The sequence below is a fragment of the Aedes aegypti genome, chromosome 2, assembly GCF_002204515.2.
Source record: "Aedes aegypti strain LVP_AGWG chromosome 2, AaegL5.0 Primary Assembly, whole genome shotgun sequence".
Classification (NCBI taxonomy): domain Eukaryota; kingdom Metazoa; phylum Arthropoda; class Insecta; order Diptera; family Culicidae; genus Aedes; species Aedes aegypti.
In genome coordinates, this window is record NC_035108.1 from 139681466 (window position 1) to 139703043 (window position 21578).

Genomic DNA, 21578 nt, shown 5'->3' on the forward strand with positions numbered 1-21578 from the left:
TCGTCGACTGCTTCCAGATGCATCCAATTTCATCCATTTTTCATAAAGTTATAAGCATTTGAATTTGGGCAAAATTTTGCCTATCTCAATCATTTTGCCTATCCCCTGTATATATCAATGGGTTACATGCATGCCCTGATTCGCTACTCGTAACATAGTAACGCACTTGCGCTAGTGTCTATGCACGAAAAATCGCTAAAAGGTAACGCGAAAAATATATGTATGGCGAAATGCATCTAACTATTTATTTCTCAAAATACGGAACTATTTTCGAAAAAATATTTGGTACCGGTTGTACATAATAATGACGGCTATCACATCTGTCAAATATTTTTTCGGTTAATGCTTTCATTTACAAGAAATTTGAAGTTAGATGCCTTTCTCCATACAAAATAAAACGAGAAAACTCCTGCTGATCAACTGTGGACAAGAGCAAAGCAGGTAATCCATTCTGAAAATAAAGACTGTTTCGCTTAAGTCGAGAAAACTCTAATCACTTCATACCTAATTGTCATCCCTATGTATCTCTGCTTGGCCATTATCAAAAATGGCTGCATACTTTTCCGCACCTTTGTCAGTGATATCTTGCAAGAAACGACAGTTATAGTAGATTTCATAGCGATAGCCCATAACGGCTGCCGTTTATCTTATCATGAAACGGGCGTGGAACCCAACTGATAAGGCACCCAGCCAAGGGGTTTAGTGCGTATTATCGATTTAGTATAGTTTCAGTTTTCATCGCGTACCGGTGCTGTTGCGATACGGTTCTCGGTTGAAGTTGTGTAATTTTCCGTTTTTCTTTGCTGAAGGCAACTGGACAAACCAGTGCGGAAATGGATTTTCTGTGATGTGAAGTGTCTGTTATCTGAAGATAAAAGTAAGAAAATTTAGATTTTCAAAGCTTCGAATCATATCTGTTGAGTGTAGATATTATCCAGAAGCAGAAATATTTGAATGATTTAGTGTAAAATAGAATATAAAATAGTTGTTGGTGATTTTTCCTGGTTCAACCCAGTATCAAGAGTACCTGTGTGCAGCGAAAAAGATAATCTTTATCTTATCAAATCCTAAATGTCGATGGGATGCGCGGTGTCGTTATCAGCGAAAGTTTTTGTGCAAGGTGCGATGCAGACATGTGTGTACTCTGTGACAACGACGAAACAAGTGTGGTGATATGATTCATGCTCCTGGAAGTTCCGCGAAATAAATATGTTATTTTTAAACTGGATTTGATACGCATGCAGCAACATGAGGGTTTCAACATTCGCATTAATCCGACAAAGACAATCAACATAGTTCGGCCATTTTAGCAAAAAACATTTTCCATCAAAGATAATTTCATCTACTTACTTGATAAATCAACTGGTCACACTAGGGCCGACGTAAGAGATCTGCATTTTAGACTATTGTCCATCCTTGCTTGAACTGTTACCTAGTCAAGTTTTGTTCGACCTGTTCAAATATCGAGGAGACCACGAAGCATGATGCACCCTGCTGCTTTCGATTTATAAATATACGATTATTTATTGATGCTGCGCTGCCACGAGTCTCCAGGTCTGCGATCCCGTAGGTGAAGTGTGTTCACTTTCGTTATCGAATTTTTGGTATTATCGACCGTTGGTTACATCGAACGTGGTACTCAGCATCCAGCGGTATGGCTACCATACAGTCTTGTCAGTTCAGGATGCTAACGATAAATTCTGTAGGGTGATTTTAACATTGTCGGTATTAGATGGAAAACTATGCACTCTAGTTCAACTATAATTAAAACAATCTGGAACGGTGAAGAGAATGTCGCTGATAGTTCACAATAGTATGTCGCCAGTTCCTACGCTACATTTTCATTTTCCAAAAACATCTTCGTCGATGTACAATGCGATTACCGTATGTCACAGTTTGCTTTTCGTGTTGTACGGCTAGATTTTCATCTTTCGGATTACATGTACATCGTTGATGACAGATAGTTTTGGGCGCAGTTTCACCATCACCTGATAGTGGTCGGAGTCAATGTTAGCGCATCGATAGGTTCTGACGTCGGTTATGTCGGAGAATTTCCGTCTATCGAGCAGAACGTGGTCGATTTGCGATTCTGTCTGCTGAGGTGATTTCCAAGTTTACCGATACGAGAAGCTTTGCTGGAAATAGGTGCAACGAATGGTCATATTCTTGGATGCGGCGAAATATTTCACAACTACCGAAAAGCTAAACATTACATAAATTTGCAATTGGATTAGATGGACAAATTGATGTGAAGATTTGCGAAAAAGTTACACGTCTTCTCAGTGAGAATCGAACTCACGACTCTAGTTGGGGCGCGTTACCACTACGCCATGAGAGGACTCATGAACGCATAAGTTAACCTGAATTCGATTTCAGCTCAATAATCACGTATTTATCGAGCAACGGACTCATGTTCCGTAACCGGTCGTTTGAGAACGTCGCGACCCATTGGAAGCCCACACAATAGATACCTCAGCCAGCGCAGTTGCTGGCTAGTGTAGTGTGCTATTCCTATACCTAAAAAACAATGCGCTCTCGGGCTAGGCATTGGATATATATAGAAAGCGTTGTGTTTGGATGGGCATCTAATTCTTCCGAAAGAGGTGCACTTTGCGAAAAAAGGACCACGTGATTATTGAGCTGAAATCGAATTCAGGTTAACTTCTGCGTTCATGAGTCCTCTCATGGCGTAGTGGTTAACGCGCCCCAACTAGAGATCGGGGAGTCGCGAGCTCGATTCTCACTGAGAAGACGTGTAACTTTTTCGCAAATCTTCACATCAATTTGTCCATCTAATCCAATTGCAAATTATATGTAACGTTTAGCTTTTCGGTAGTTGTTAAACTTCCACTCGGCTGGTTAGCCGTAAACTACGATTCATAATTAAAAACAAGGAAATATTTCAGTCGGAACCCGTTCTTGTTCGTGAGCCAGTGTGCGCTTAACTTTCCAATCGTCGGTCTGAACTCCTCCTCCTAGCCAAACTGAGCGTTTAATCTTCGGACAGGGCACAGGTTTAGCTTAGAGTCCTTCTCTGGAGCTCGGACGATTATCAGCCGCCCCTGACATGGAGAATAGGCGCTGTTATGAGCTGCTCTAAACAATGGAGTACACAGTTAAAAATAATGAAGATTACACGTCATGTTAACTTCATTTATTGGATGTAAACATAACGTCATGTAAATTTAAGTCTGAAATCATGTAAAAATTTGTTATATGTCATGTAACCACACAGAATCCTGTTGGATTACATGACATATAATTGAAGTCATGATATTCCACGCTCCAATTATGTGCATTATATGTCTCAGAAATTTACACGTTTCGTTCGAACTGTGTAACACATAGGATGGTATCGGCTTTTGACGCTACTGTGCCGCTAAAACTGGCGTCGAGGAACAGACGGCGACCAGCTTTCTGATAGAATGACACGCTCAGCACGCTTTGCAATGCTTGTCTCATGACCAGAAGGTGAGCTCAGAGAGCAGGGACGGAAATGGAGATCAAAGGGCGACTCTTCGAGAAACTAGGACCGCACTCAAACGGGAGATCAAGCTTGGTAAAATCATTTGCTACAAGGAACTGTTTCGAGATACATACATTATTCCATGGGGTAATGCGTGCCGAGGCGTTATGGTCAAGATCAAAGGCCCTTCGACGCCAGCTGCGATGTGCCCAAACAAGCTGAAGGTGATCGTGGTCTAGCGACGAGCTTGTAGAAGCAGCGAGACGCCTAAAATCGGAGGAAGCCCCTGGTTCAGATGGAATACAGGAAGCTGCCATCCTGGCGTATCCGGACATGTTCAGGAAGGTGTTGCAGAAGTGTCTTGACGAAGGTAATTTCTCAGGAATACGGAAGATCCAGAAGCTGGGAGTTCTGTTTGATCTATCGACCTTGACGCTTGCTCCTACGGGGGCGAGCGACGGAGGCAGGATCAAACATGTCGCGCGTCGGTCTAGTAAGTGAAAAAGTGGCGTGATCGGTTAGTTCGGTTAGAGTAAGTGAAAAGTGGCATGATCGGTTAGTTCTTTTTGATCCTTTGACCTTGACGCTTGCTGCTGGGCAGTGCGTCAAGAAAGCTAAGTTTTTTTTTTCTTTTCGGGTCGCGCACCTTTTTCTTTTTTTTTTCTGAGTGCTTTTATATAGCCGAGCAAACGAGTGAGGCTGAGAGTGGATTGTGGCTGCACAGTGAAGGATAAAGGATCAATTGGTGAGCTCGTTTCATGCTACTATTTCTAATCTATAAAATATGTATGACTGCACATTTAATCGTTACAATTGTGGGACGTAAATATGAATTTTCAACAAACTATGAATTGTTCGTCACTGTGAGTGTCGACACAAACTCTGATTCATGAATTATTTATGTTTCACATTTTTTTATTTTCAGAACACCACCTTTATTTTTGTAATTAAAAAAAACTTTGAATGGTTCGACACTACAAGTGTAGACATGCGAAAAGTTCACTTTATTCAACAAACTTTGGATGGTTCGCCACTGTAAGTGTCGGCATAAGAATAAGAGTGTTCTATGATGTTCCAAGCAATCAAGTTTTTTGTTTCTTTTCAAATAAGTAAAATATAATAACACATGCTTTCGTCCTGACAGCTGTAGGAATGTTACATTTAGGTATTTGTTCAACAAACTTTGAAAGGTTCGTCACCTAAAGTGTCGGCATAATTTTCCACTACATAGAAATTGATCATATCAAATGAAAATATTATATTTACAAATAAGCATGTATATATCTCACAAATCATTATTTATCATGGTCTAATCGCTAATCAAAGTGAATCCTGTGACCCAACGATTCTTCCCATTAACAAACATCCCTCCCAGTAACCTTTGTGGAGATGCAGAGGCAAACACGGTCTCCAAATAGCAAAGGTTACACACTAACATTCCTTCCCCCAATCCCACCTGACTGCAAGGACGTGGCCGGCGCCGTTATTGACCCTGTATAAATAGAGGCACTGAATTATGCACATTGAAGAAGATTATGGCCAATCCCAGCCGAACTTCTGGTTGATTCTTTGTGCATTTTCACTGACTTCGGTCAATCAAGGAATAGCAACCATTGATATGTGTAGTCAGTCTAAGCTAAGCTAAGCTAAGCTAATATGGAAGATCCAGAAGCTGGTACTGCTGCCAAATTTAGGCCCATTTTCCTGCTGGATACGCTCGGAAAACTCATCTTCAATAGGCTGAAAGAATCAAAATTTTCAATTCAATAGGCGGAAAGAATCATCTCCAATAGGCTGATGGAGTGTACGAAGAGTGAGCACGGGTTGTCGAAAATGCAGTTGCATTTCGCTAAGGAGTATCGACGACGTGTGCTGAGAAAGCATCGAAGCAGAAACGAAGAGGAGATCGATACTGTGCCGTGGTTACAATAGATGTTAAAAACGCATTCAACAGCGCCAGCTGAGAGACCATCGCGGCAGCATTGTACAGCATGCAGGTTCCCAATTAACTGTGCAAGATCCTGAAGAGCTACTTTCAGAATCTTGGTGCATAAAACAAATAACGGGCAGAAGTTAATGCAAGTGACAGCGGGCATCCCTTTGGTTCAACTCTTTGGAACGGGATGTATGATGGAGTCTTGACACTGCGGCTGCCTCGGAAGGTGAAGATTATTGGTTTTTCGGATGATGTGTCGCTAACGGTGATGGGCGAGACGCTCGAAGAAGTGGAGGTCAGTGATGAAAACAAGTGACGCAATCGAGAGCTGGATGAGCGAAGTCGAACTGCCAATAGCTCACCACAAAACAAACGTGCTGCTAGTCAGCAACTGTTAGGCGGTTCATCAGATCGAGTTCAGCGTCGGAAGGTATGTGTTTGCACCGAAGCGCGAATTGTAGCACCAGGGAGTAATGGTTGACGATCGGCTGAATTTTAATAACCGTTGATTACGAAAAGTCCGAGAAGGCAATGAATGCTTTAGGGAGAACCTTGCTAGACTTAGGTGGTCCCAGCAGCAGTACGAGGCGTCTGTTTGCTAATGGAGGCATGGAGTTCCTGCTTGGAGAAAGGCACTGGAAACGAAGCGGAACCTCGGGAAGCCGAACAGAGCGTTTCGGCTGACGACAGTGCGAGTTGCGAGTGTATGTAGGACGATATCGTCAGATGCTGTATACGTTATAGCCAGTATGATCCCCATACTCAGACTCCGTCGCTTGACCTATTCTTCCAAACCATTTTCGGCCACGATTGGATGATACCAACATAGAGGTGATGATCGCGGTACACATTCTCCTTTAGTTAGTTCGATGACCTCACGATGGAAGGTTTCTCGTTGGACTCGAAGAACGATGAAATATTCCGCTTGCTGTAATTCTTCCGGTGTTAGGAAACCAGATGATCGCAATTTCTTTTTTGCTCGTAGATTGTGCAAATATCGTAAGAGATAGGCCGTTATCTTGAAAAGGGTTGTGAAACTGGAGAACCGAGCAAGCTGCTCAGTGAATAAATTTGCTTCTACCGGCGCAGCTATGACGAAAACTGCTCGCCTTCGATCTTTCTCATGCCCTTCCGATGTGAACACTTTATCTGATGGCCAGTTTTCCGGCCTTAATTGAAGCCAGGAGGGTCCCTTCCACCATAATTGATTGTCGACGATTTCCTGAGGCCATATTCCCCGTGAAGTATGGTCTGCCGGATTTTATTCCCCGGGTTTGCGCCGCAAATGACAGTTTTCAATGGATGCCTGCACTTTTGATACGCTATTTGCAACAAACGTTGCCCATATCAAACACGGAAAGTGTAACCATTGCGACACGGTCGTAAAATCCACCCAAAAAAAAAGACATTCTCCGGTGAAGCGAATCGAAGCTTTGATTTTCAGATACAATTCTGAGGCGAGTAGGGCCCCGCATAGCTCTTACCTTGGGATTGATTGGGTTTTCAAGGGGCAACTCTCGATCTCGATGACAGCAAGGCACTACGGCTTATCAGGTGGCCAATAATCAAAAAAGTGATGTGCCCCAAATTTCAATTCTTGTTCGCCATTTCATTGTAAACATGTCTGCTAAGAAATCCCCAAAATATTAGAGCATGATTTGCATTGCACGCTCAGATATGAGGTGCCAAAGTTGAGCCTATGGAGAAAAACTTGTTTTTATTAACAAAAACTATGGTTTACTCAAATGAATATAACTTTTTTTCTATAATACTTACGTAAAACATTTGAAAGCTTACAAAAAAGGCTTTATAGAAACAATAAAAAAAAATAAAAAAGCCTCAAAATAGTGGCTTTTATGATGTTTTTTTAATGAAGCGGTTAAAAAAATTGAATAAGCTTATAGTTAACACATCGAGTACTTTTTTGTCCCAAGTTGTCCCAGGCTTAAATTCAGTTCCAAGGGTACTTTGAGATGTAAACTAAAGGATCGTGAAGAATTTAGCTGCACAAATTTGCACTTTTTTAATATAAGGCTTTTTGAATTTTTCCAAAATTTTTAACCATTTTCTATTGAAAACAGCTAAAAACTAATTCAGAAAATAACTGAATTTCGCTAAATCATTCATATCATCATTTCTATGTAAGTTTTAATATTTATAATGGTTTGCACAACGTTAATCGCATAAATGGCTTATATGCATTATAAGTAACAAAGTTTAATATTTCGCTATAGGCCCTATTCAAAAGTTAGTCTCAAAAACTTGTTTTTGAAAATAAAACATCAAATTTGTGTCATAAAACTCATAAATACGACATGAGATGGAAAACATATTTTTGGCCGCCAGTCTGTATGGAAACCGCCCATAGTGCAAGGCAACCCTTTTCGTATTGGGTTCGTAGATAAGCACATACGCCAAACGCCTTCTCGAAAGCATCTGAGAATATGTGAAGTTATGTGCTGACTGGTTTCGTTGCGGTGGCCAACCTTGCTATACGCAGTTCGTTCAAAATAGGAAGCTCTTCATAAAGGCCAACCCATTCTTCCTCCATCTTTGTAGGTAATTTAGCGTTCCATGCCAATTTACGGTTGTTTTCATCCTGCAAGCGCCAAAGAAGTTGAATGATGACTTTAGCCTTAGCAATCACCGCTATTACAAACCGAGTACGGCACCTTCTGTCAATGGCGAGAACCGAAATTTGAACCGAAAAGTATCACTGTTGGGCATTTAAACCAAGTCTAGTGCCTTGACTGTTGAATCTGGGTCCAAATGGATTCCATCCGACGTTTGAATTGACCGGTTTTCGGTCGACATGTCTTCCAGAACCGCTTCACGACTTGAGGCAAATTTTCGGAGGACAAACCCTCCTCTCTGTAGTAGTTCCTGTAGTTGAATTCTCAGCTGCTTGACAACATAAGGGTCCTCTGCTCCGGTAATAGCGTCGTCCATATAGAAATCTTCCATTACGGCCTTGACCGCCAAAGGGAACTCTTCTATTCCATGGCAATGGAACTCTTCTGTTCCATGGCAAGGTGATAAAGGGATCTGGTTGCATGGTTTGGTGCCGTAGGTTACAGAGGATAGCTAATAAGTAGCCAATGGTTTGTTTCAGCTTGACTTCCATAAGATCGATTGACGGCGGCAATCCTCCGGACAGACATCTATCTGCCAGAATTTTTTTTTCAATGTCGGCCACTAGAATTATTTGACGAGTTTGCAGTATAATGGATCTCAAATCACCCTGAATGACACAACCTGCGAGGAACCTATCATTGAGGGAAAATCCTTTTGAAGTTTGATCTGAAGTGTCAAAAACAACCTTCACGTTTGTGGTTGTGCTTTCCTCCTTCACACCTGGAGAGACCTTCCTCTTCAACCGTTTCCGGAACCAATGATCCAGGGCCTCGTATTCGATTATAAAGACACAGTCTTCCTCCCATAACTTCTCGTTCCTGGTTAACTGCCGCTCCAATTTGAGAAAAAAAACTGCTTTCGGCGATGGATTTTAAGCTACCCAGCTTGACCAACACCTCTTCGTTCTTGGGCAAAGACACCGCATACTGACCAGACGCATTTCGCTTTATCGTGTGAGCAAAATGGACTTCGGACCTTGCTTCTTCGGGAGAATTTCTTCACACTAGAAATTGCAACCTTGCACAGGACAGATTGGTGAAGACCACTAACTAAATATCTGCCTGTTCCCACCCATCCAAAAACGGATTCGACCAATAATATCAAATTTTCCCCTAATCGTAAAGAATTCTAAAAATGATTCCAGCAGAAGATCAATCGCCCTTAACGAAATCTGGATCCGCAAGTTGGATTATCTTGGGTATGTCTCACATACTGGTATCAAACATTGCAGTCAGGCTATCGACATCGATGGAGACACCATCTTCTATGGTGACAGAGGGTTCTATTGGCTTGTCAGATGGATCGGGTCCAGGACATCCTGTCTACTGCAAATCGCTGCAGTTGATATAGGGCATGTCTACTGGTTGGTTGCAGTAAACACCTGTACCGCAAGTTTTGACAAAACTTAAACTTTCATAGGTTGACTGAAATCCATCACCCGGGATTTTACTAAGACCGTAAATTTTTCTTGAACCGTGGAGGATATCCGTTGAATTCCAATGACTTCTATCGTACTGTAGAGGAACTCTTCAACAGTCAGCATTTTTCTCATATCAGGTCATCTGCTGATCAGGTTACATTCCGCTACACTATCCAGCAACACCCTAGCGTGCAACTTGTTGCCCTTGTCGTCTTGCAAATCTACGACTGCAGTAAGCAGAACTACACCCGTTGTTGGCTAAGATGCATATCTTTAATCCAGTCGTTGCCAGGTTAATGACCCTCGAAGTATTTGATTTTGCACTCGACTCTGACGTTGTATTGGTTGATTGGAGCTTATCACTCGTCTTTATTTATTTATTTACTAGTGATCCCGGCAAACTTCGTCTTGCCATCAAGTAGGCTGTTGAAAAATGTCATGAAACCTCCCATACAAAATGACATATTAGTACTCTCCTGTTTTACCTAATTTTCCGAAAACTTTCCCAAACTTTTTCGTCACACGAACACGTCGGAACCCTTCAAGAAAATAACAGTGAAAGAATTGTGTAAATCGGATGTCCCGCTCTAAAGCCATTTCGTGACATACACACACCACTCCATTTTTATTTATATAGATAGATTTCGTCAAGCATAGGTAGACTACATACAATAATTAAAATACTTTCTTACATGCTATGGATTACTTCTATTATTTTTAAGTCGTGTTTTAAGCTGCTCTTTGAACATAGTAATGCCAATGTATTCGCAATGTACATTATACTGACACATCATACGGTTTATTGGTCCGTTTTGAGCATAATGTGTTCTGCATGATTTTTCTGAAAATAATTTTCTTGTTCTTAAATGCCGAAAGGGTGTGTAGAAGTTTAGTTGAAAAAGAAGTGCAGCAGAGTCTACACGGTTCGAAATAATGTTGTTTATAAAAAGAATCATTGCGAACTCCCGGCGTTGCTTAAGTGTTTCCAAGTTGATGAGCATGCAGCGTGCTTCATACGACGGAAGTGGCAGTACAGTCCAATTTAATTTCCGAAGGGCGTATAAAAGGAATTGCTTCTGTACTGATTCTATGCGTTCTTCGTGTACGATATGGTACGGGTTCCATACTAGGTGACAATATTCCAGAATTGGTCTTACATATGTAATATACAACCCAAGTAATCATAAGCACTAATAATAAGCCCTTAATCAGCATCATAGATGCCTACATGCATTACAACAGCACCACAAATGCTTACACAACTTATAACAGCACTTCCGCTGCATAGAAACCCTATTACAGCATCATTAATGCTTCTAAGCCTGATGCATACAGGCATTAAATAAGCACTGTATTGGCTTTATATTCGAATACAGGGCTTGTTTAAATGCCATCCAGTGTTTTGACAGATATACCACGTGCTTTGTGTTTGCATATAGTGGTAAGAGGGAGTCAAACATAAATCTTCTCACTACTACAATTGCAGGTTTTATGACGGGGAAAAGTGATGGTTTAAATTGGTCACTTTACTTTACCTCGTGTACCAGTTGCTTGGCCGCATACGCGAAAGCTCTCTGGCTGCGTACGCGAAAGCACAAAATATTCGCCCAAAAAACCTGGCGAAAACAACTGACGTTTCTCACGTGGTCTTATATCAGCATTAGTGGTGCAGAGAAGCACTGTTATATCTTGGCACTATAATGGCACGCTATTTCGCCTTTTCTGGCATTATAATAGCATTATATGCGTATATAAAACTGACATGCATCAAATGATTACCCTATATGCGCATATAATGCTGTTACCGTGCCGCATTATCGTGCTTACTGGTTACTTGGGAATAGTTTAATAGTATATGGGTCTAGAAAATTGTTACTGAACCTCTAAATGAAGCTAAGCATGCTGTTTGCTTTGTTTATTATGGAATTATAATGTTCTACGAAAGTGAGTTTACAGTCTAGGATTACGCCCAAATCCCTTACAATTTTACACTTCTGCACTACTTGATTTCCTAAAAATACTTCAATTGGAGGTGTTACATATTTTCGACTAAATGCTATAGAATTACATTTTTTGATATTGAGTTGGAGTAGACTTTTTTGAACCAAATGAAGAATAAGTTAATGTCATTCTGGAATTCTTCTGCTTCGCTAGAATTACTTACTTCCATGAAGAGCTTCATGTCGTCTGCATATGTAAGAAATTTTATTTTTCTAAGTAAAAAGGAAATGTCGTTTACATACAAAATAAAAAGAAGTGGGCCTAAATGAGAACCTTGGGGTACTCCAGAGGTTACAGATATGGGTGCTGATAATTTATTTTGAAAGCGCACTATTTGTTTCCGATCTGATAGATATGACTGGATCCAACTCAAGAGTCCTGGCTCCATTCCTATTTTTTGCAATTTGAAGATTAATAATGGTATGTAGATTCGGTCAAATGCCTTACTGAAGTCAGTGTAGAGGGCTTCTACGTGCTTGCCATTGTCCATTGCGTTGAGAATGAAAGATACAAATTCTAGCAGATTGGAAGATGTTGAGCGGCCTTTAAAAAAGCCATGCTGCCTACAAGTAATTTGGTTTTTTACTTGCTGGAAAATTTTGTCGTTTGCGAAAGATTCGAAGAGTATGGGGATACAGGAGATAATGGCAATTCCGCGATAGTTCCGTATGTCAGATTTTGTACCTGATTTGAAAACAGGCACCAAATACGAGGATTTCCACACTTCTGGGAATTTTCCATTATTTAGAGACATGTTGAAAAGGCGTTCAAAGGGAAGGGTAAGTTCTTCTGATGGATTTTTGAAGAACACGGGTGCAATGCCATCCGGTCCTGCTCCCTTTGACGCGTCCAAGTTTTTTAGTGCCGATCAGATTTTTTGTTGTGATAGTTTTGCAATAGATATACTATTAGAAATTTCTGGGAAAAAAGAAAAGAAATTGCGGTCGCGGTTTTCTTTGGAGTAGGTGGTATACACTTCTTGGAAGAAATCTGCAAAGAGGTTGCAGATATCGGAAGAGTTTTCACCTACGTTTCCGTCAAAATGCATTCGTGAAGGGAAATTGCTACTTATTAATTTAGTGTTTACATAATGAAAAAAGTTTTTTGGACATGATTTGACTTCAGATTCGACCTTACGATTATATTCTTCATGTGCGGAGTCAATGGCTGAGTTGAGTTGGTTACATATGTCATGATAATTTTCTAAGTTCGTGACAGTATTTTTTTTTTGTATAATTTATGCGCTTTCTGTTTCTTGTTTTTTTTTCAGGTTTTTTAGTTGTGGGATAAACCACACCGGTAATTTGTTATTCTGTATACGTCTTCTTCTTCTTGTTGGCACAGTTCCATTAATTATTTGTTGAATAATTTCATGGAATTTGTCTATTTCGGTGTCGACATTTCCTTCAATACTCATAGTATGTTGCCAATTAATTGTACATAGTCTACGTTTGGCTTCTTTGTAATTTGCTTCATTGTATTCCGGCACTTCCTTGCTTCGGCTACCTTCCCCTGGACATCTCAGAATCCAAAGATGGCCGGCACAATGGCCGACTTGTGCCCCTACTCACGTTTTCAAAGGCACAAAACTGGATAAATAGTTGGCAAACCTTTCTGATCTTCTTATTTTAAGCTTTCTGCTTGTGCACAAAGCCAAAATAAAAAGTGCACTGTTGTTGGATGCTGCCTTCGCGAGATTTGTGCCTTTGAAGTTTGAGTGTAATCTTAGAAGTTGATTCCAAACTGTTTCACCTTAAAACAAAAGAGTGAGTGATGTCTCACCTTACAGTGCCAACATGAAAATTTAGATGATCAGTCTTTCACTTGATGGCCTCTACGAAAGCATTTTCAGCACTATGAGTTGCTTCGTAGGGCATTGACATAGCAAATGATTTTCAGGGCAGACAATGCGTCTGATAGTTGAAGAGGATTGGAAAGTAGCTTCTTCTTCTTCTTTTTGGCGTTACGTCCCAACTGGGACAAAGCCTGCTTCTCAGCTTAGTGTTCTTATGAGCACTTCCACAGTTATTAACTGAGAGCTTTCTTTGCCAATTGACCATTTTTGCATGTGTATATCGTGTGGCAGGTACGAAGATACTCTATGCCCTGGGAAGTCGAGAAAATTTCCAACCCGAAAAGATCCTCGATCGGTGGGATTCAAACGAACGACCCTCAGCTTGGTCTTGCTGAATAGCTGCGCGTTTACCGCTACGGCTATCTGGGAAAGTAGCGTTGCAGGATTTAAACGCCGAGACCCTTTTTCGCAGTTTGGAGTAACCGGGTTTCACCAGCCTTACCGGGAAAAGCTTCAAGAATTCCCAAACGACGCAGAAGAAAATCGGTAAGGTCTTTTATGATGTCCGTTTGTTGATTGGAAGAGTATTCCTTCCAACTTCTTTTCGTGGTGCTATCTAACCGGAAAGTAAGGACGTGTATCAGCATCAGATCCTTATAGTCAGCCTTATTTACGGCCAGGCTTGATAATTCTCCTCAACATCATCAGAGTTCGGTGACATACTCTAGAGCAGCGTGCTGCCAGTGCCTCTTTGCGAGGGAGCCAAAAAATTCTAAGCAGCGAGGCAACGAAAAATGAGCGAGGAAGATGCAGCACAAAAAAAAACCGAGTTAAATTCCATCAAAAAAGGGTGCTCTCACAACTCCCCGAGGACTGTCTGTTCGGGCGGCAGACTCGAGAGTTCGTTTGAAGTGTGAGTGATGGTGAGCATCGCAACGAGAGAGAGAGAGTGTCTGAAAAAATCCTCGCATTTTTCAGCACTCTCACTCGAATCGCTTGAGGATCTGTGTTGAAAATTTTGAGTTTATTTTTTTCTCCTCAGAAAAACGGCAAAATCGCCTCCTCTTTGCATCGCAGAGGAGTTTCTATCAAGCCTGTTTACGGCTCCTTGATCCAGGGATCTCAGGATATTCTCGAATGAGTCCAGAAGACCATGTAGTTCGCAGTTTTCTTGTTGATCATCGTTAGCTTGAAAAGCGTCTGCACTTGCCGCTTGTACAGAATCTTGGAGATTGTATACCGCTGTTTGAGAAAGTCCCATGTCACATTAAAGTTTGCCGCAGTAAGGGGTAGAGATTCAATCACGGCCAAGGCTTTTACTTCCAACGGGCAGCGGAGGTAATGAAACTTCTCCACGGCAGGAAGCTCCACCTGCCAGTGAATGAGGGAAGTATAAAGGTCCCGAAACGTGAGCCATTTATTAGTTTAGTGGGACGACTGAAAGACATGGGTCTAATACACCGCGTAACTCTTCGTTTCTGAAGCTGATTGCTTAAGCATTTGCTGGGTTGCATCGCAGTGGTTTGAAATAAACTGTTCTTTTGACTGCTTTGATACTCCACTTGAGCTCGGACATATTAGGCACTTTGCGATGTCTTCGCTGTCGCATCTTCTGTACAGCTTATTCCCATCGGCGCATTTGTCTTTCTTGAAGCATTTGGACCAAACTTCAGGATTGATCTGGGTTGATCTGCTGTTGATATTTGAATTGGAGATTTCGGCTTTCAGTCACGAATTATGCGTTGATTATTATAAATAATCATTGCTTAATAGGGCGATATTCAAAACTCAAAAGGCAATAGATGGCTCTTTTTCAATGGTAGTAAAAACGAAATCCTGAAGCAAAGAAAGCACCACGGAAGATAAACTAAACACAAAAAGTTATGTATTCACTTTACACTTGATTTCTAATCACTACTTTTTTGATTCAGTTTCCTAATTGCAAGCAATTTACGATTTTTATTATTTTCCATACGTTTTGACAGTTCTCCGACTACCATTCTTCCATGCGCTTGTGTTGAAAGTTTGAGAAATTTGAGAATCCAGCGTAGCGCGATCAGTGAGCGGAATACAAACATCAGTGCCGCCGCTCGGCGGCCGGTAAGAGAAACTGAATGTTCGAAAGGTTGTTGCCTGTAATTTTTGCCGCTGGCGCCAACTGTTAACGTTTGAGAACAAAATAAACAGTCGTTACCCTATTCGTGACTGAAAGCCGAAATCTCCAATTTGCATCATCAAAGTTGATATTTTAGCTCTCTCAGCGCCAATGGATTGCCACTTTCACTTCGAGTCCAACCGAGTTGCAGCTTTAAGTTCGATTTAGCCAAGTATTCGATGGGATAGAAGAGCAATACTCATTTGATACCCATTTTCAACAATTTTCCACTTATATCTGGAATGCTGAACAGAAGAACATGGCGCATATAACTTTTTTCATTAGCCCCTCTACCGGCAGCTTCATTTTTCACTGCAAGAAAACAAATCGCAATAATTTTTTTGTTTCTCGGTAATTTTGCTTTATTTTTTCACAAGTTCTCAAAAAACTCTTATAGTTTTACAATATATGTCAAAATTGATTATTGGTCATCTGGATCTAGAGACATTCCAAAATTCCTTGGGGGACCGACGCGTAACCATAACCCACGTATATATCTCAGGCTACATAATTTGTATCGTATTCGAATATTCATTCTTCGGAACAATACATTAATGAGAGTGTGCCGTGAAAAAAATAATGGTGCTTGCGTCTCTGAGTAATGAGCGTTTATGTTGCTAGTACCACATTCTCCAAATAAAGATTTAGGAAACTTCAAAAAACTTCATATCATAATTTTAAGTTATCTCCAAGAATACTCAACCAATTTGTATGATTTTTTCAGAGTAGCTCCTTATAATATGGCATTTTCTAGCCCACATTTTATTTTTTCGATAAGTTGACCGATAACTAAATGGCCGCGAGTTCTTTTTGATCTTCTGACATTGACGCTTGCTCCTGGAGAGTGCGTCAAGAAAGCCCCAGCAGTCGTCAGTTGTTTTCCCTCACGGCGCGCCTATTTTCTCTGAGTGCTTTTATATAGCTAAGCAAACGAGTGACGCTGAAAGAGAATTGTTGCTGCTCAAGGATGACGGATCAATTGGTGAGTTCGTTTCATGCTATTGTTTCTAATCTACAAAATATGTATGACTGCACCTTTAATCGTTAAAACGGTGAGACGCAATTATGATTTTTCAAAAAAATATGAATGGTTCGTCACTGTGAGTGTCGACATAAACTCTGATTCACAAATTATTTCTGCCTAATTTTTTTTTATTAAAAACACCTTCTTCTTTTTACCTTTATTTTTGTAATTAAAAAAAAAACTTTGAATGGTTCGACACTTCAAGTGTAGACTTCCAAAAGGTTCACTTTATTCAACAAACTTTGAAAGGTTCGTCACCTCAAGTGTCGGCATATTTTTTCTCTTCATAGAAATTGTTCATATCAAATGAAAATATTATATTTACATATAGGCATATTTATATCTTACAAATAATTATTTATCATGGTCTAATCGCTTATCTAAGTGAATCCTGTGACCCAACGATCCTTCCCATTAACAAACATCCCTCCCAGTAACATTTGTGGAGATGCAGAGGCAAACACGGTCTCCAAATAGCAAAGATTACACACTAACAGTCCTTCCCCCAATCCCACCTGACTGTAAGGACGTGGCCGGCGCCGTTATTGACCATGTATAAATAGAGGCACTGAATTATGCACACTGAAGAAGATTATGGCCAATCCCAGCCGAACTTCTAGTTGATTCTTTGTGCATTTTCACTGACTTCGGTCAATCACGGTATAGCAACCATTGATATGTGCAGTCAGTCTAAGCTAAGCTAAGCTAAGCTAAGTTGACCGATAACTAAAAGGCCGCCTAAGACATTTTATATAGAAAATGTCGGTCCCCCAAGGAATACTGGAATATCTTCAAAACCAGATCACCAATCATCAATATCGATACGGATTCTCAAACTAGAACAGTTTTTCTGAGAACTTTTGAAAAAATGGTGCAAAAATACCGAGAAACAAAAAAGCTATCGCGATTTGATTTTTTTTTCTTGCGGTAAAAAATAAAGCTGCCGGTAGAGGGGTTAATCACAATAGTTTCAACTTTATCACTGTTTAATTATATCCTGCTTCATTATGCCATGATAGATTTCTGCAAGGTTTTCTGCTCGATAATCGGGAAGCTGCTATACATTTTACACTTACACCGTGACTTTTGATAATGAAATGCCATGGTTTGATCATCTCCTAAATAAATATGAATGATAATTGTTTGAATATTTTTACATTTTAGCTAATAATGGAAGCAAAGACAATGAAAACCGGATTTCTCCTTCTTGTGTTGATATCACTGGCATCCCAATCACGTGCCGAGGAGTTTTGCCCCAATGGATGTCACTGCCACTACGATCATGACTCAGGGGATTTTTACGTGGACTGTTCTGGATTGGGACTGACAGAACTGCCTCAATTCCCTGAAACGAATGTAAATATTCATATACCTTCCAAGTAACTTATAGCATCACTCATTCGTGTTCTCTCGTTTCAGGTTCAAATTCTCGATCTATCAGAGAACTTGTTCACGTTCATCCCTCCGGAAATATCTCAATTCTCAAACCTGCGATACCTGGATATGTCATCAAATCTAATTTCTTCGCTTCCACCTTACTCGCTCGATGGGCTGCACTCACTCAAGCAACTAAATCTGGCCAAAAACAACATATCGAATTGGGCAAACCTCTACCCAAATGAACTGCTCCAGAAAACACCTTTTTTGGAAGAGCTGAGTCTTGCAGAGAACCAGTTTACAAGCTTTTCAAGTAACGAAATTTCACTGGTCTTAGTAAGTGCATCAGTTCGGTATCTCGATTTGAGCAATTGTAAAATTACGAAAGTATCAGGAAAAGAAGTCATTCAGGGATTGATAAGTTTGGAAACCCTTAAACTGAATGGAAATCCGCTGCACGGTATATCCGACATAAAATCTGACAGTTTGAAAACTTTGGATCTGAGCAACTGCCGACTCAGCACATTACAACCAACAGCTCTAAGTGGACTATCATCACTAGCCTACGTGAATTTTGCTAAAAACTATAAACTTTCACTTTCCACCCATGGTAACGTTACATCCAGCAGTTTGAGGCGTGTGAATCTGTCGAACTGCAACATGGATTCTATAGAACTTGGTGGTTTCCCGAACCTTATAACAGCGGTTTTACGAGGAAACATGATTCGTCAACTGATGGGAAACAGTTTTATAGCAAATCCGCTATTGGAAAACATCGATCTTTCATCCAACTCGATCAACTTTGTCCACAGTGATGCATTTCGGCAGCTAACGAATTTGAAAACCCTGGACTTATCGTTCAATACAATACCGCGAATTGATGGGCGAACATTCAAGGACAACGAAATGCTAACGCAGATAAACTTGAGCAGAAACTACATCGCTCGATTGCAAAGGATCGTAGCCAGCTCATTGGCACATCTCAATATGAGTTGGTGCGAAATTCTGTCTATAGATGCCGATGCTTTAGGAGCTATGCCTTCACTCATCGATCTGGATTTGTCGCACAACTTGCTTTACGATGACCCTTGGAACATAGCCTCCGAAACGTTACAGACTCTGGATCTTAGCATGTGTCGCATAACGGCCATAAGAAATACAACATTCTCACGACTTCCAGCACTGATGCGAATCAATCTGTCCGGAAACAGATTTACAACGCCTTTTCGAGTGGATTTCTTCGACAATAATCCATATCTGAGCGAAATCTGGCTCGGTGATAATCCATGGCGGTGCGACTGCCGTGACGGCGCATTTTTGTATTTCTTCCTGTTCTTAACCGAACCTCCTCGGAGGGTAAGTAGCTCTTGCAGCTGGAAAGAGAAAATAGTTAAGAAACATTTTGGGAAGTTTCAAGAGTACGTTTCAAAATTTCTATTGCATATTTTGTGATTAAAATTTATTAGTTTTACTTTCAATCATGTCAACCATCTTTTTCGGTTTTATTTCAGGTAAATGACCAAAAACAATTGCGTTGTACTAGTCCGGAAGACTTCTACGGAGCCACTTGGGAAGCAGCTTGCAGATCCGTATGGTACCCACAGGACATCATGGGGACGACTGAGAGGATTTGGACCTACTTCATGTTGGCCATTTTGGCGTTCTTTGGCTTCTTCTGTTTGTATTCGTCCATAAAACGGTTCGTTGATTCACGTCGAAAGCTTGCTGCAGAACGAGAACGTCGAGAAAACGTAGAGGAAATGCGTGAAGTGTAAGTTTTTCTTTGAATTAAAATAGGAATTGAACTAAATTTCATGCTTCATTACAGTGCTCGTGAAAATCAGTTAAGACTACGCCAAGAAGCACAACTGAACGCACCAGATGCTCGTGAATCACGACCACCCTGTTACGAGGATGCCATCCTACTACCCAAGCTCGATGCTGCTTCATTTGCATCACTTGATGAGCTGCTTCTGCGCGGTAAACGTAAGAAGAAACGAAGACACCGCCAATCTACTGGTGATGAAGGAACCGATGCTGATGATGAAACTGATCGAAATGAACTTCAACAGAGCAGTCGCTCCAGAAGCGAAAACGTGCTCTCCGTCAGAGCTGTAGTCTATCAAGAACCTAACGATACATTACAAAGGGAAAACTCTCCGATCTACCAACGTCCAACCTCCAATCGTGTGGTAGTTGCAAACGTCCATGCCTCTCCAACTGAATCTAGAAACTCGAGAGCTCAACCGACGAACGATGCCGAGCTGCATTACCATTCGACCGATATTCTACGAATGGACAGACCATCAACATCTAGCCCCACTTCATCCCGCTGTGTCTCAGTTTCCGTGCCTCAACCATCCACCCCTGGACCTAGTTCCAGTAATCAACAAATTCAGGATTTTAATAATCGAAGCTACGAAAACAGTCCCTACGCTAAGCGAAAAGTCAAACCACTTCAACACATAAACCCAAATGGAAGTATCGAAGAGATTACAGATTTTGAAGGATATGAATCCAGCCCCTACGCAAAACGTCGAATACAGCACATGGCCAGTTTCAAGGGTGACCGAGAAAGGCCACCACTTCCCGCTAGACCTCCTCCATCCAATGCACAGAAGTTGCTTCAAGACAGTGACGACGATGATAAAGCTGAAGCAATCTGCCTCAAAGTCGTTGACGACTACTTCAAACCAGAACAAGCGAAACCCGATTTGGATGATTATGCCGTTGTGACAGAGGATGACGTTAGGACGAATTTGCTGGAACGCAGGCAAGAACCTAACGCTACGGCAAATGCGGATTCAAGTGGTAGCAGTAGTATTGAAATAATTCCCGGCAGAAACGACCGCCAGCAGTGATGCCCGAATGTTTACGACAGATAGTTTACGTTAGTCTATTTTTAGAATGTCAGTAACTTATATACATGTTCGAAATATACGAATTTATTAGTTTGATTACACTAATTTCTCTATGTTTTGAAACGTAGCTTGTTATACCTGTTTGCCATCTATTTATCTCATATCTGACTGTCGTCAAATTCTTCATGCTTTTGTAACTTAGGTTATTGGTTCGAAAATCACCATAGTTCCGGGCAAGGGAAGTACTGGGATAGCTTTCCTACACCCAAAAGTTGAAACCGTCATTATAGGCGTTTTCTGCGTCTATTGATGGCGGAAAAGTGTTCTTCTGAGCGACATGACGTTTTTAAGCGTCTATTGATAGGCAGATAATCCGGTCATTGAGTCGAGCAGTTTTTACGGTACAAATGGGGAAGTACAAGTTGATATGCTTTTCGCACCACGCATACCAACAAGCGGGTTTAGTGCTGTGGTATAGTAATTGGTTCTCACGCTCATGACCATGGATCGATCCTGGTTGATGTCGCATGTGTATTTTTTTTCATGTGCGTGCATCACCAACACATGTATTAAAAAATAAAACTTCCACACATATGCCTTTTAAGTGCATGTATTGGAAATATGGAAATACGCAAAAAACCGAAAGGGTGCCAACCAGATTCGAACCATAATCATCGGATCGACTAGCACACTCTGTATCTACTGCTCCAAACTCATTACTGCAATAAAGTGTAACCAAAGTCGATGTGGTTTTACGTTTCATATGCATGATTGCTCATGCTATTGATAAACATGTGAACATGTGTTATCCCCAGCAAAATAAAGATATACAGTCAAGTCTCATGTAAAGCGTTAATCATCGTATGTTGAACATGTTTAATGTATATTCATAATAATTTATCACCTACC

At 40.9% G+C, this 21578-nt stretch overlaps 1 protein-coding gene across 3 annotated transcripts; it reads left to right on the forward strand.

The window, feature by feature from the left end:
• Nucleotides 1-700: 700 nt before the first annotated feature.
• Nucleotides 701-20774, forward strand: LOC5575820. 3 transcript variants are annotated; one of them, XM_001662198.2, is made up of 5 exons: nt 701-877; nt 17596-17787; nt 17851-19164; nt 19320-19579; nt 19637-20774. In XM_001662198.2, the coding sequence occupies exons 2-5, from the start codon at nt 17602-17604 to the stop codon at nt 20667-20669; spliced, it is 2793 nt and encodes a 930-aa protein (XP_001662248.1). In that variant the 5' UTR covers nt 701-877; nt 17596-17601; the 3' UTR covers nt 20670-20774. The 3 variants fall into 3 exon arrangements, with proteins under 3 accessions (XP_001662248.1, XP_021698242.1, XP_021698241.1); XM_021842550.1 differs by lacking the exon at nt 701-877 and adding an exon at nt 928-1120; XM_021842549.1 differs by lacking the exon at nt 701-877 and adding an exon at nt 17472-17536.
• The last annotated feature ends 804 nt before the right edge of the window (nt 20775-21578 follow it).

What these genes read in the sequence shown, in the direction of transcription:
- LOC5575820 (XM_021842549.1), top strand. An exon ending in CTCAATTCCCTGAAACGAAT is followed by an intron (nt 17,788 to 17,850) that starts GTAAATATTCAT and finishes CTCTCGTTTCAG; the next exon opens with GTTCAAATTCTCGATCTATC. An exon ending in TAACCGAACCTCCTCGGAGG is followed by an intron (nt 19,165 to 19,319) that starts GTAAGTAGCTCT and finishes GTTTTATTTCAG; the next exon opens with GTAAATGACCAAAAACAATT.